This window comes from Oreochromis aureus, linkage group 9 (assembly GCF_013358895.1).
Source record: "Oreochromis aureus strain Israel breed Guangdong linkage group 9, ZZ_aureus, whole genome shotgun sequence".
NCBI lineage: Eukaryota > Metazoa > Chordata > Actinopteri > Cichliformes > Cichlidae > Oreochromis > Oreochromis aureus.
In genome coordinates, this window is record NC_052950.1 from 9,569,671 (window position 1) to 9,584,002 (window position 14,332).

A 14,332-nucleotide genomic window follows, 5' to 3' on the forward strand; every position below is an offset into this window, starting at 1 on the left:
TTTAATGCTGCTATAGGCTCAGGCTGCTGGGGAACCTCATGTGATACACTGACCATGCCTCAACAAAATTCACTGATCCATCTCTGGTGACAACATGGGAAATGAGGTGTTTTTGTATTAACTTTAGTTATCTTCTCTGTAGTTTTCCCCAAGTCGCATCTAAATCATTTCCTCTACTAGTATTTAGTTTCAGTTCTCTTATTAAGTTGGATCAGTTTGTTGAGATGCCTTGTTTTGTTAAGCTGTGTTTTGTATTGTTTTTTAGCACAGTTGTGTTCAGTTGGCCTCCTCTATGCGCCCACTTATTTCCCACAATAGCATATTTTCTTCTGTAATTTTTATATTTTTGTCATTTGGATACAATAAAAATATTTTTTATTTACATGCCTGTGCCTGTCAAAAAGAAGTTATTATTTACATTACTACTTTTATAGTTTTAAATAAATCCTGAATGTTTCAGTTTTTGAGTCAGGTACCGACTGGGCTTCTTGGCTTTGAAAACATTAGCCACTTTCTATGACCATTGATGGGATTACATTTTACTTTAATGCATCTCATTTAAAAAGCAGAAGATACGATCACACACCAAAATCAGTGCAGAACAACATTACATGCTATTATACCGAGTATAATTTATTGCATCAACTGCACATCGCTGCCATCTTGTGGATGGGAGACTGTTTTACATCATTTGTTTTTATATAAAGTTCTTAAACAAGCAAAGTTAGACCTTAAACCTGGTTTCCAGCTATAAAACCAAGGCCCCGCTGAATGCACTTTGTATTCTGTGTTTACTTCATTTTGTTGCATTTAATTATGAACACCCATTTGTATTCAGTTTGTTTAGTGATTCATCCTCTAATTTATATTTCCCAGACTTGGGACATGACTAAACAGGATATTGCATCAGCGTCATCTCACATTAACCGACCAATCCTGAACAGTACCACAGGCCATCATTTGGATTTAAGACTTGGAACAGGAGTACCTGATATTTAGGAATGATATAGCAGTCCGTCTGTCTCTCCGTGTTTCACGGCGGGGCCAGAGGGATGAACGGAGTGAGCTGAGTGGAAACTGTTGCTCAATGTACTTCTTTTAAACTAAATTTATACTCCTCATAAAATGTTCCCAAAATGTTTTTGCCAAAGTTTTCTCATCACAAATCCAATAAAGTATTAAACAGAAAAAAACAAAAAAAGAACATGTTGTTACATCATCGTAATGTTTTATTTATTCATGACAGCACAGTCTCTAATAAAGTCATCTGTGTACATTAGTGGTTTAAAGATTCAACACATAAACTAGTATAAAGCAGTCCCGGGGACTGGCTGACTAAAAATAGTTCACTTTCACTTCTCCATCAGCGCTCCTCATCAGTGCACCTTCTCAGTTGTAGCACAGCCTATAAATCTCAGTCACAGTCTCGCTAGCTAACAGCTAGTTCTTTCCTCTCGACTTCACCTGCAACTTATACAATACATCTGCTGCATTTCTCACATTCGTCGAGACAAAATAAAAATCTCTCATGGCTCGCACTCACTTCCTCTGCTGTGTGTAACATTCTTGTCTTTCACTATCCCGACTCCCTGCTTTACCCAGCTGCTGTTAGCTGCTGCATTATTCAGACCAAAGTATATTTTGCAGCTAAGGTGGCAGTGGGTTTCCTGTTTTTCACGGTATACAATGTATGAAAATTGACAGTTATCACACTGTTTACTCATCCAGACTACTGAAAGAAGCAACACGACAGAGGCTCTTCTTTCTTACTATCTGCCAGACTCGTCAGCTTCAGCCACACACACAAACTATTATTTATTTTATCTATTTATTTCTAACGATGATTAGCTTTACTCATAACTTCTTTAGCATTTAAAAATAATTTTTACTTTCAATAAAGCCTTTGGTCAACCAAAGAAATAGAAAAAATGATCTTTTATTACCTTTAAGGTTCCTTGTACCTGACTTTAACATCTGTGTAATGCACTTTCCTGACATCACTGTACCATGAAAGCCTCATACCGTGGTAACATCATGTGCTTGTTAAAAGCAGCAGGGCACTGAACCCCTGCTTTATAATCCATGACAGAGACAGTTTGGTCCAGGAGGGTCCGACACAGGCAGTTTATTACAACCTGATTGGCCTTTTTGATGCATGGTCCTCTTGCACTGAGACCTCTACTGGTCAAGAACACGCGCACCAAGTCTCCATGTCGTTCGCATCTTGGCAGGGTGTCAGCAGCACTTTACTCTTACTCTAAGTACCTTTGGTTTTCTTCCACATGTGCATCAAGTCGATAGGGTTACCTTTTGCTGGAGGAACGAACCTGGTGTCTCATCCAGCTTGTTGGAGCTAAAGAATGACAGCAGATAGACAGATAAACAGATCAAGATGTTGTCTTTATGAAGGCTTTCAACAGGCCCACAAGCTTGTTTTCACTACTTACAGCGTGATTGTCCTGGTTGCCTGGGGTTACTGGCACTGCTACCAAAAGAAGACTGGAAGTTATGAATGGTCTCTTGAAGGATCTGCCTCTCTCTACCCTGATGACAGACAACAGTGATCTTTATGCATTAGGAACAGATTTTCCGACTAAGATGCTCTAAATGTTCTTTAAAAGTAGCCATATCTGGCTACTTTTACACAATTGTAAACACACTGTAACACAATTACTAATTCCCTCTATATGTCTCTGGTGGCTCAGGCAGTTTATTACTATGACATAATGTTTGGATATACATTAGAAAGACACAGCACAGAAATAGATTGCTGGAAGCAACTTAGAAATGCATAACCACGCTAAACCGAACGTACCTTTCCAGCATTGAGCTCTGATATGGCAGCCAAGATCTGTTGTCTGGGTCCATCTGTTTTGATGCCCAGCTCCTTCAGGTCTCCATCGGTTAAAGTCAGGAATGCTTCCATATCCACCTAAAAGAAAAGAAAAGAAAAAAAAGAAACGTGATGCATTTTTGGGCTTTAATTGTGAAAATGTATGGTTAGAAGGCTAAGAAAGAAAAGATGGAGTACCTCTTGTTCCTCAAATATAGGCTGGTATTTCTCAAGGGACAGTTTCTTCAAAATACTGGACAGCTCATCTGAAAAAGTAAAAAAAACTATAAAGGAAACTGATACCACTCATACTTATTTTACATCAAAGCACATGGTGTACATAAAAGAACACAATCCATGCATGGTGATGATTTGGGTTAATGCTGAATAAAATGGGCCGACACCTTCATCTGTGATGGTTCCGCTGCTGGATCCTCCGCTGCTCTTGGAGCGTGGATGAGAAGAGGCTGAGGACAGAGAGTCTCCTGGCACGGGGGGAATCTTGGGTGTTGGTGAAGGAGACGGTGTGAGAGTGGGCGATGTGCTCTTGGAAGTGGAGGAATTCCCAGACTGAGGTCTCTTTTTCAACTCCATTTTCTAGGAGTTGAAAAAGGACAGTGAGGGTGGACAGTGTTACGGGATGATTGGTGTGAACAGAAGCATTTGTTCAGCTCTGGCTGTTTTTACACAGTTATACAAGACATTAAGAGTTACTGTCAAAGAAAACCTGTGAAAGAAAGTTGAGACCTTTCTGGAATGGATGTCTGAGGCAACAAGGCTGGGATGGGTGTGAATGTCAGGAAGGCTGATGTCAGGCAGGGGCAAACCAGGTGCTGAAACTGGTGGTGGTGGTGGGGCTTGACTCGGCGTCTGGTTGTGCTGTTTTTCCGGAGGTTGGCTCTTTACCTCTATAAGGCCAGCTGCTCTTTTACGTTGGGCTGCTATCTGGGAGAGCACGCTGTCTGCACTGCCCCCTGGTGTAAGGAGAAAGCAAGACTGTGTTGTGTTTTGCAGCCCCTGTGTCATGCAATCACTTTTTGCTTTTAATGTTTTTACTTGCGAACCTGAACGGTTGTGGGAGTCCCGGTTGAGTCCCGCCACTCCATTTGAGCCTCCAGAGGAGTGGGGGGAGTGATAGTGACCAGAGTTGGAAGGAGAGGATGAAGATGGTCCCTTGGGGATACTGGGAAACTTAATGGACCTGCTGACCACACGGCTGATGGATGTCTGTCCCATAAAGGAGAGAGAAGGATCGGCATAAGGACAAATTTCGCCTTCTCCGACCTGAACTAAAACCTTCTCTGTCTAACACCCAAAAGGACTCACAATATCTGAGTTTCCACTGCTGTTCAGCTTCCTCTGTGGTGGCATGGGCAGGCGGGGCACTTCGCTCTTGCCCTCCCTGAGGACGCGTGAGCGGTCCGAGTTCCACGGCTCAAAGTTGGAGGGTGGCAAGAAGGGAGGAATCACTGCTTTCAGCTTGTCATTTGGCAGCCGAGTCAAGGGGGCACCGCTTCTCAACTAAAGAAGATAGACACATATTAAGAGTCACAAACACGTCTGAAATAACTATAATCCATGATAGTGCTCCTACCATTGTGGTTATTAGAAAGTCGTCTTTCTCTGAGGATGTTCTGCAATGACCTGCTGAAAGGAGAATACATCACATTTATCAATTGCTTTGCTCACATAAAGCTGGACATATGCTCAGCTACATTTACCCTAAACATCTCATGGACATGTGATGTCATTTATGGTTTTAAGGAAACTGTGACTCACCACCATCTTTGGTCTTCACTGCCCAGGCGGTGCTCATATCATTCCCTGCCACAGCAGGAGTAGGTGCCACCGCCCCATTGGACACAGCAGTGGGCTTCCTGTTCGCCTTCATCGTGGCATCCAGTGAACTTTCGGCATCATCTGGAAATGGAGCCAGGCGATTGGCTGAAAGGCCATGCCTGAGGGTGTGAGTTAACTTGAGCCGACGGAAGCGGTTCGACATCCTACTCCACCAGGACTGGAAGAGGGTGGACACAAAGGAGCGTTACAATCAAAACTATTACTGTATCCTTGATAGAAAGCAACTTTGCAAATTACGTTTTTACCTTAAGGCCTCCTTTGTCATCGGGTGGCAAGGGGACATTGTTGAGGGACTGTCGACTCTTGGAGCGCGTCATTAAAGTTCTGGTGCGGTGTTTCGACTTATCTTTGTCTACCTGCATGCACACGGATGCTAACAGACGTACCAGCTCAGTGTCTGGCAGAAAACACAGGGGAAAAATTATGAGTATATGCAGTTAATAACTTGCAAAAAGTGAGGGATTTAAGTCTACCTGTTTTATGATTGTTATCATAGATTATTCTACTGATTATTTTCTCTATAAAAGATGAATTGTTTGATTAGACAAACTGATAAACACCCATCACATTCAAACAGCTCGTTTCACACAGCTAATACTTCAAAAAGCAACCTCATCACTTACTGCTAAAACCAAAGACTAGGGATGAGCTTTTCTAAAAGCAAATATAACTGAAAAAAGATTCAGTTCTTTTCATTCCAATTCATGCTTCTAAATTTTGATTGGTTGATATTATGAAATCACTATCTGTGTCCTGTATCCTCATCTTAAGTACACTACTTTATTTAAAAGGTTTAAATAAGGGATTTCACAAGTGGTGGATGCCTTTTGGTTTGTTTGTTTTTTTAGCTGATTATGAATGAATTATCCTCTTTAGCTGAGGTTTTCCCAAAGTGTTATTAGACGGAGCAATGACAGTAAGAACTACCTGGATCATTGAGCAGCATAACTAAATCAAACGCTGTGTATCCATTCTTAGCTCGGAGGTTGACATCAGCACCTTGATTCAACAGGTACTTGACAATGTCTTTATTGCTGAATGGAGGGCGGAGGAGAAAACAAAAGACAGTGTAAGAAATGATACATGCTCTGTGTATGACTTTGGAAGTCAAACATCGTGATATTAAATATGGTATTGAGTTTTTGTCACTCTCTAATTGACATTCAAAACCAACAGGACTTCAACAACAGTGTTTAACACCTGAGCCAAACTTCTTAACCTTAAATTTATCAAAATCCGTCTAATAAAAAAAAAGCAAGAAACAATTTTCTGGTTGAAACAAACCAGCAGCTTCTCCTCACCCGTGGTAGGTGGCCTGCATTAAAGCGGTCCACCCATGGACACCGTCTTGTTTATCTATGTCTGCATTCTTCTCCACCATCAGCTGAACCACCTCTAACTGGCCGCTTACTGCTGCCATCATGAGAGGCGTTGCTCCCTCCTGATTGGACAAATTCACCTGAGCAGGATCCTCCTCCAGGATTTCTTTGACCAGCTGTGAATTTCCTGAGAAGAAAACATATCCACAGATGTGTAAAGGCACAGTCGTGTGGTAAAGTCATTCGTTTCCCGAAAACCTTTCTCCCAGGTTTATCAGTTCGATTTAGCTTACCTAATTTCAGAGCGCTGAACACATCTGGCCTTCTTCTCTCATCATCTGTGAAAAAACGAGCGAGAATGAGAAGAGGAAAGAGATCTGGAAAAAAACTGCCCTGCTTGGCCAGACTCCACATAGCTCAGCAAAAATCAGGCAGCGTGGGGGGTGGGGGTGGGGTGTTAAGTACACAACTGTTACATACTACAGAGTTCAACACACACATAAATCACACCAACCATAATTTATGTGCGAGACTGCAGGGAAAAAAAGAAAAAAGGCAGAAAAGTAGAGAGGCGAAAGACGCATTCACTAGCAAGAACTAAAGCTCCAAATGTGATTTACCAGTGTTTACTGCTAATGAAGATGACACGTTAATGAGAAGCAAAGAGCTAAGCCAGAGGCTGACGCTGTGGTTTGGGGAAGGCAGCAGCTCCTAATCCTGATAGATCCCTCTCAGTTCCCACAATGAGAATGAGGAACGGCAACAAGAAAAACAGTTGCATAGGGCAGGTTACAGAGGTAAACCAGCGATGTCTGAAGTGTGGGCCCACTCCTGAACTTCTGATAAGATATGAGTAATAAGAACCTCAGGCTTTAACCAGAACTTGTACATCGTTAGAAATTAAAACTGGTAGGTTTCGCTAACAAATCCGCAATAATCTGCCTGATTTGCCTTTTCACACTTTTCCCGGTATGCATGCTGCAATTAAAACCTTTGAAATATACACTGCGTGTGGCTACGTTGGTAAGTTGAGCTAAAAACCTGAACTACCTGCGAGAAGAGCCATGAAACATCAAAGAGGCTGAGCTCCTCTGGCCCGTCTCACGTCAACGTTAACTGAAGTGCATTCACAACCTGCAGGGGGTGGGGGTGGGGGTCGGTTCTCTTGTTAACATGGTGCTACCAAAATAAAATTCAAAAGCTTTCAAAGCGCCACACACTCTCAAAAAACACTAAAAAGTTGAGTATATACTTTATTTTGTCTTTTTTTAAATTTTTGTCTTTCATGTTTCGCACTATTACATCAGTCTGCTATTCTCTGATAATCCAAAACATTCGTCTAACTCCTTCATTATGCCCTACTGTGAAGTGTATTAACACAGGACCTACTGTGGAAACCACTGTTTCCTTTATATGTTCTTTTTATGTTCTATATGCATTCAAGATACAGGTTAGGCTGAAGTTTTATACTGATGTTATCCATGTTATTTGTGTCTGTTTGTTTTGGCTGATTTAATTTTAGTATTAATAATAATAATAATAATAATAATAATAATAATACTAAACCGCAACAATAAAATGACCCACTATGAAAAACCACTTGACAAGAGTGGAGAGGAAAAACTCCCTTTTAACAGGAAGAAACCTCCAACAGAACCAGGAGGGGCAGTCATCTGATGCGTCCGCTAAGGGGTGAGGGAAGGGAGACGGGACAGCCAGCATTTGTTCTTTTTAGGGAACATGTAACACAAGTATGCAGGCTCAGCCGCTCAGCTTCTTTAGTTTGCTTCTAAACTTTTTCACACTGGAAGACGTGCATAAGATGCTCTGGCACTACTAAACTGTACTTTGCCAGGACAGCAAAGTCTGAATCAGTAACTGAGGGAAGGCCGTACCTGTCTGTGGTCTGACAGTAGTGATGGAGTCCAAATAAGCCTTGATGTCTCTCTGTTTCAGCTGCATGGCCAGTTCAAAGGCTGTCTTGGACAGAACGTTGATTCGGTCTGGGTCCGCTCCACGTTCCACCAGCTGCTGAGCCACAGCCACCTTTACAAAACACACACACAGCTTTAATCACCAGGTCCTACAGAAAATTAATCCAGGTCCATGATAATCAATTTATAAAAACCCATTAATAAAAACCACCAACATACCCACAGTGTGCTACCTATATATCTTTTTTTTATCCATCCAACCATCCATGTTTTAATCCCCACCTTCCCACTTAGAGTGGACAGCATCAGTGGTCCCCAGCCAGTGGTCTTCTGAGCGAAGTTTACATCAGAGCCCCACTCCAGCAGCAGGCACACAACGGCCTCATGACCGTGCTGAGATGCCACCATCAACGCTGTGATGTCCATGAATTCTCTGCCACCTCCTCCTCCTCCCAGACAGCCTTCACCAGGTCCAAAACCAGATCCGCTGTGAAAAAAAAAAGGAAAAAAAAGTGGAGGATGTTTAGGCTTTCTTTTTAACTTAAATGCAGTCCTTTACACTGTTAGATAGCACACTGGGCTACAAATTTACTTGAAAAAGAGAAAAAACCTGCAGCTGTTGTTGTTGTTGCCATTGGAGACCGCCTCTGCGGCGACAGCCAGGTGATCAAAGTCATCCACGTATGCACCGCTTTCCAGAAGCAGCTTGACTACATGAGTGTGTCCCCCGCGAGCCGCCATGGTCAGGACGCTTGCTCCAAGTCTGTTGCGCCCATTAATCTCTGCCCCGTTCTCCAAAAGAATGTGGGCGACAGTCAAGTGGCCAAACCTGCGAGGAGAAACAAGACACAAAGAAAGAACTTTGCATGTAGAAGTTGTTCCAGGTGAATTAGGATGCTCTTTTTAAGCCAGCTATCACAGGCGCCAAAAGAGATGCCAGTGGACTTTAAGCAAGGACTGGGTAGAAAACTACAGGTATGTTCAAAATTAGAAAAAGAAAATGGATAAAAATGAACAGTAATTTGCTACAAAGCACTTGAATTTTCTCTATAAAGAAGGTTGAAGGCTCATTGAAACCTCTAGATAACAATGGTATTACTTTATAATATGGCCTGCACATAAGGGCATAAATTAAGTTTTGTTTCTTTTAATTAAGATCAATTTAGCTAGGCTTGGCTCCATCATTATAAAATCTCATTAGCCTGCAAATTTTGATGATACTTATTTTTTCTTGTTAGTTGGTAGTGAGAACAGTCTTTATCACATTTACACTGGTAAAATCAAAGGACAGTTATAATAATAGAGGTTAATTAAATATTAAATAAAGAGGGGCAAGATTAATCTACTCAATAATACTGCCCACACCCCTAAAATTACTTACAGTACATATATACCTCTGTTTCCTGTAAAAACCTGACTTGTTACCCCGTTATTATAATGTGCCTTCGTGTAATTAATTGTTGGTAAAATATAATTACATTTTAATTTCAAATAAAATCATTCGAAATACCATTTAATTACAGGGGAATTAGTCGCTGGCTGTATTATAAAGTGATATCCACGAAACTCCACTAAGTTTTGAAAATGTTAACCCCCCGATCAGCCTAGCTGTGACATTTAAAGGGAACAAGACTAAACGTAATCTGCTCCCTTCCATCTTCACTAAAATGTGTGTTTTTATGCGACGAATTGGGGAGGGGCATCGGAAGATTTCTGCCCTTTAATATAAATCACTTTATGATTAACAACACACGGTGGCAAATAAAATAGGCACATTTTTAGACGGAGTCTGGTGCCACCCTCTTGACAAGTTACATGAGCTCCAGCAAGCTGCCCCACCTCGCAGCCTGCATCAGTGGGGTCCAGCCGTAGTTGTTGCGGCTGTCCACTGAGGCCCCCTTTCTCAACAAGAACCGGACCAGGTTCTCGTGGCCGCTGGCCGAGGCGAACTGTAGGCCGGTGTTTCCCTCTTCGTCGGTGCAGTCCACAGGTACCAGAGACAACATGTCCGCGGCGTCACACTCCGAACCCGCTTCTGATCGCAGCCTGCTCTGCCGCCCGGACTCCTTAGGGGCTCCGGGCTCCAGGATGCCCCGGGCCGTTTCATAGTCCCCCTCATCGCAGGCACGTAAAAGTAGCCGCGAATTCGCGGGGACCCCGAAATTCATGTCTTTATTCACCGCGCTGTTTTGTCTCCATTCAGCTTCCAGTTGTTTTATCGACGATAACCGTGAAAAAGTTCTCCTCTGTCACTTGGCGGCGGCCTGTGTTTGGAAATCATGACGCACAGCAAAATGAAGTTCAGATTTGTTGTTAATGTTCTTCCTTTCAAACAATACGCCAAGGAGCTCCTCTCCAGTCTCTACATTTAGTCTAATGTTCTTCACAAAACAACTTTGTGGCAAGCAGCCGGCGATGCCCGGTTCCGTTACTTGTTTAGGAATCTGACCACGGTGAAGTTAGCGGCGACACGGCACAACTTCCGCTTTTATTTTTCAAAACAAAAGCATACTCAGGTACGATCAGCTTTTGGGGTACTTTGCTCAACTTACCCACTTATAGCTCGGCTGCTTCGTATATTTCATTACATTGCGTTTGTATTTCCTCACTCCACATTCGTCTATGACTAGTGTCCGATACATTACCAGCCAAGATAATATTTTAAAATATACAGTGTCACAAACCTCAATATATACGTTGTGACACGAAGCAAATGACACATCTTTCAATTTAAAAACGTAAATGTCAAAAGCGCAGTGTTCCACAGAATAGTATCGATGTTGATATTATTCACTCAGCTATCACCATCTTTCTGAACTTTTTGTTCGCCTCAACATAATCGTATTAAAAAAAAATTGTATTATTCTGAAACGTTTTTACCGGAAGTGTTCTCTGTTTTTTATGTCTCTTTTTGCTGTTGTTGTTTGAGGTTTTTGCATTACATACTAAGAGGTTATTTAGTTGTCGTAGATATACAGAGGTTAACATTTTTAAAAACACTACGTTTCTGGTTTATTTTGAATGCTGTCATGATTGTTATTGTTATCCATGTCCTGCCAACGCGCAGCTAAACAGATGGGCGAAAAACGTGTTTCCACTGCCCTCCAGTGGTGTGTGTGGAGAAATGCAGCAATTCACTTTTTCCTTTTCCTTTTTTTTTAAGCCACAGACTCCAAATGGCAGTACCGTATTTACAATAAGCATTGCTATTTCCATAATATACAGAAATATATTTTTAATGTAAAAATAAGCTTTACATTAGAAACTAAAATAAATACATTAAAAAAAATGGGAGATTTCTGTTTCTCTCAGTAGAAAGAACAAGCAATATCTTAAATGAAAAAATGTCGTTTTCCAGTACACTCACAAAACAAATAAACAAACACACAAACAAACAAAAAATGTCGATTTTAACTAATTTAATTAAATATAAATAAATAAAATAAAATAAAATTTCACTGTAATTTTGTTATGTAAGTACAGTGTAAAACCTTAGAATTAATGGAATCTGGTCAAATAAAATTTACTTGATTGGCATATATTCAGTTTATACCAAGCACATTTTCCTTGATGATTACTAATTTGCATAAATAAACCTTGGATTTTATATATTTCAATTTACTCACAATTCTTGCTTTTGTTGTGATATATTTTTGCGGAAATTTGTGTAATTCAGTCATTTGTATTATTAGAGACATTTTGTAATATATTGTATTATTTAATATTGATACTTTAACTTGCTTGTTACTGTTTATACTGTCTTGGAGCAACTGTGACCTTTTCACTTCCTCTGGGATTAATAAAGTATTCTGATTTTGTTTCTTGCTTCTAAATACCCATTTTGGAATGAAGAATTTCCCATAGATTATGAGTAACAACACAACAACTACTGTAACAAATTTGTACAAATCACTATTACTGGAATAATAGTAAAAGTAACAGTTGCAATTTTAAAAAGAAAAAGTCTTATCTAAAACGCACATACGTGATCACAAAATGTGGAGAGCGCCCACTGCTCTCCAATGGTGACAAATTTCAAAGTCATGTAAAATCGTGTCCCCTAGATGTCGCTGTTAGTTATGAAGCCGCTTGAAACACTAACGAAGAAGAAGAAGACTCCCGGATGAGCAGTGCATATGAGGAAACGGGCCTCTGCTCAGTCTTTTCACCGAGAGCTAACCACGTTGGTGGCGTGCTTTCCTGGCTCACCGCTGTTCGCTTGAATTTTTTTCCCGAATAAGTCGGTCAGGAATATTCACAATGGTATGTGCTGTTTGATTATGCCAGCCAGCAACTTGTATGCAGCTGGTTTTGCTAATGGCTTGATAATTTATAGAGCAATTTGAACTCAAGAGTTTTACGGAGTGTCGCTGCTAATGCCGACAGCTAATGGCGCTCGCAACCCCTTCATGAACACCCTCCAAACGGACTGTAAATACAATTTTACTAACGTTAGAAAGCTGTAGATTCATGCGGCTCAGGATGTTAAATGCACAGTTTACGTTTCGGCGCATTTCTAAGCGAGGCTGAAGACTCGCTGAGAAAAAGTTAAAGCTGTCTCTTGACTCGCGCGTTTTGTGGGGTTTATAGAGAAGTCAAAGAAGGGCCGGTTGTTGCCGAAAGTAAATCATATGGGTGTCGTTATTTATCGGGGTGTCCCAAATTATAGTTGTCTGCCGTTGCGTTCAGGTGCTTTTGCCCGGGCTTCGAACCAGTGAAAAAGGAATCAAACCTAAACTAGTTTGCTGCACGTGTTCTTGAGATCTCCCCCATTTTTTTTTGGGGGGGGGGTAGTTTGAATGTAAGCCATGCTGTGTAATATTCTGTGTACCACTGTTGTTTTTTAACATTGTCCTGCAATATCAGAGATGGGTCTGAGTAACTGCTTCTTCCTCCTCACATCCAGGCTTTTAAGGACACCGGCAAGGCACCAGTTGATACTGAGGTTGCCATCCACCGCATCCGCATCACCCTCACCAGCCGCAACGTCAAATCTCTGGAGAAGGGTAATTAAGCTCAGATTTATTTAATGTGTGAGTTTAATATTGACCTGAGCTATGAGGACAAAAATTTGACTGATAAACCCTGATTTATGTATACGCTATTCTGAGCCACGGCTTGGAAAGCAAATCAAGGCAAAGTGATGATTGGCCATGTTTTCAAAAGTTTTGTGCATTTCTGATCTGCAGTCTGCGCAGACCTGATCCGTGGGGCTAAGGAGAAGAATCTGAAGGTGAAGGGACCTGTTCGCATGCCAACCAAGGTACTGAAGACCATGGCTCAGAACTCTAACACCACATTGGAATACATTTTTTCTTGATGGTGTATCCTGGATGCTTTATCATTTTATCAAAGTAAAATGAGTTTCTCTTCCTTCCTCCAGACTCTGCGCATCACCACCAGAAAGACTCCCTGTGGTGAAGGGTCCAAAACCTGGGATCGCTTCCAGATGAGGATCCATAAGCGCCTGATTGATCTGCACAGCCCATCTGAAATTGTCAAGCAGATCACCTCCATCAGCATCGAACCTGGTGTAGAGGTCGAAGTCACTATCGCTGATGCATAAATGACCCAGATTTTTTCAATAAAGCAATGATTGAGGAAACTATGGTGTAGTGGTGTTTGAGTTTGTGTTGGTGATGATGGGGAACCTCAGAAGGGGCAAGTTTGGGATTAAGATCTAGATGTTAATTGTAAATTTTAGCAAAATCTACCTACAGGTGCAAATAAAGTAACCTGAAAAAGCAGTTTTGCAAGCTCGCTGAATGGCTGTAGTTTTCTCAAGCAATAGATATAACTTTACCTTTGGCATTTTCTTTTCTTTAGGACGTATATTAATAAGGGCTTTTACTAAGTGTAAACATTTGCCAGTTGAAGGCTAATTATGGAGAGCTTGAACTAAAGGGGCTAGTGACATGATAGGAATGCTGTAAACACAAAGGGTGAGGTATAGTTTACACCTTACAAGGCTTGTTTTAACCCATAAACAACACATTTTGGGGGGTCTAAAACCCAAGTAGATACTTCCTGATATTCATTTGATAGATTTTAAGGCAACTTGGTGAAACAAGTTAAAGATGGTCATGAAATACTGCTTTTTTGTTGCTATTGATTCCATGGTAACATCAGATTATAGTAACCCTACAAGTAAGTTGTCTGGTGTTTGACTTTATTTTGTACAACACTTTTTATTCATTCGCACAAACCAGGAAAACAATCACGTGTATTTAAAATCATGATCAAATTAGAATTACATAGATTGGGAGAAAAAAGCAGATATTTATCATTATTCACACAAGTAAAAAAATAAAAGTAAACTCCCATTCTTGGTGCTCACTCCCCAATTGCCTGGGGGTATCCTAAAGACAACCGACCATCTCTCAACA

General features: G+C 41.1%; 2 protein-coding genes and 1 non-coding gene across 4 annotated transcripts; 2 read left to right on the forward strand and 1 right to left on the reverse strand.

Annotated features, from left to right (window-relative positions):
- Nucleotides 1-1,206: 1,206 nt before the first annotated feature.
- LOC116314619 (ankyrin repeat and SAM domain-containing protein 6) lies at nucleotides 1,207-10,404 on the reverse strand. 2 transcript variants are annotated; one of them, XM_031732704.2, is made up of 18 exons: nucleotides 9,786-10,404; nucleotides 8,557-8,775; nucleotides 8,229-8,433; nucleotides 7,908-8,058; nucleotides 6,306-6,350; nucleotides 5,995-6,199; nucleotides 5,621-5,727; nucleotides 4,939-5,090; nucleotides 4,613-4,850; nucleotides 4,428-4,477; nucleotides 4,160-4,354; nucleotides 3,898-4,060; nucleotides 3,581-3,807; nucleotides 3,238-3,430; nucleotides 3,032-3,099; nucleotides 2,816-2,932; nucleotides 2,448-2,544; nucleotides 1,207-2,353 (listed from the first exon to the last, which is right to left on the reverse strand). In XM_031732704.2, exons 1-18 carry the CDS (start codon nucleotides 10,112-10,114, stop codon nucleotides 2,304-2,306), a joined length of 2,811 nt encoding a protein of 936 aa, XP_031588564.1. In that variant the 5' UTR covers nucleotides 10,115-10,404; the 3' UTR covers nucleotides 1,207-2,303. The 2 variants fall into 2 exon arrangements, with proteins under 2 accessions (XP_031588564.1, XP_031588563.1); XM_031732703.2 differs by having other exon boundaries at nucleotides 4,428-4,480.
- A 1,648-nt stretch (nucleotides 10,405-12,052) lies between these two features.
- rps20 (ribosomal protein S20) lies at nucleotides 12,053-13,554 on the forward strand. The gene is made up of 4 exons (XM_031732715.2): nucleotides 12,053-12,209; nucleotides 12,853-12,952; nucleotides 13,136-13,209; nucleotides 13,330-13,554. The coding sequence occupies exons 1-4, from the start codon at nucleotides 12,207-12,209 to the stop codon at nucleotides 13,510-13,512; spliced, it is 360 nt and encodes a 119-aa protein (XP_031588575.1). The 5' UTR covers nucleotides 12,053-12,206; the 3' UTR covers nucleotides 13,513-13,554.
- On the forward strand, nucleotides 12,998-13,063 carry LOC116314632. Its single transcript, XR_004199030.1, has one exon. It is a non-coding gene; the product is annotated as a small nucleolar RNA U54 (small nucleolar RNA).
- Nucleotides 13,555-14,332: the final 778 nt, after the last annotated feature.

Bases quoted from the DNA above. Each gene is read 5' to 3' on its own strand.
- rps20 (XM_031732715.2), top strand. The intron at 12,953-13,135 runs GTAATTAAGCTC...TCTGATCTGCAG, and splicing joins CGTCAAATCTCTGGAGAAGG to TCTGCGCAGACCTGATCCGT. The intron at 13,210-13,329 runs GTACTGAAGACC...TCCTTCCTCCAG, and splicing joins CTGTTCGCATGCCAACCAAG to ACTCTGCGCATCACCACCAG.
- LOC116314619 (XM_031732703.2), bottom strand. From the start codon at position 10,114: ATGAATTTCGGGGTCCCCGCGAATTCGCGGCTACTTTTACGTGCCTGC. The intron at 4,355-4,427 runs GTAGGAGCACTA...TATCTTCTTTAG, and splicing joins ACTTTCTAATAACCACAATG to TTGAGAAGCGGTGCCCCCTT. The intron at 2,933-3,031 runs GTACTCCATCTT...CTTTTCTTTTAG, and splicing joins CTATATTTGAGGAACAAGAG to GTGGATATGGAAGCATTCCT.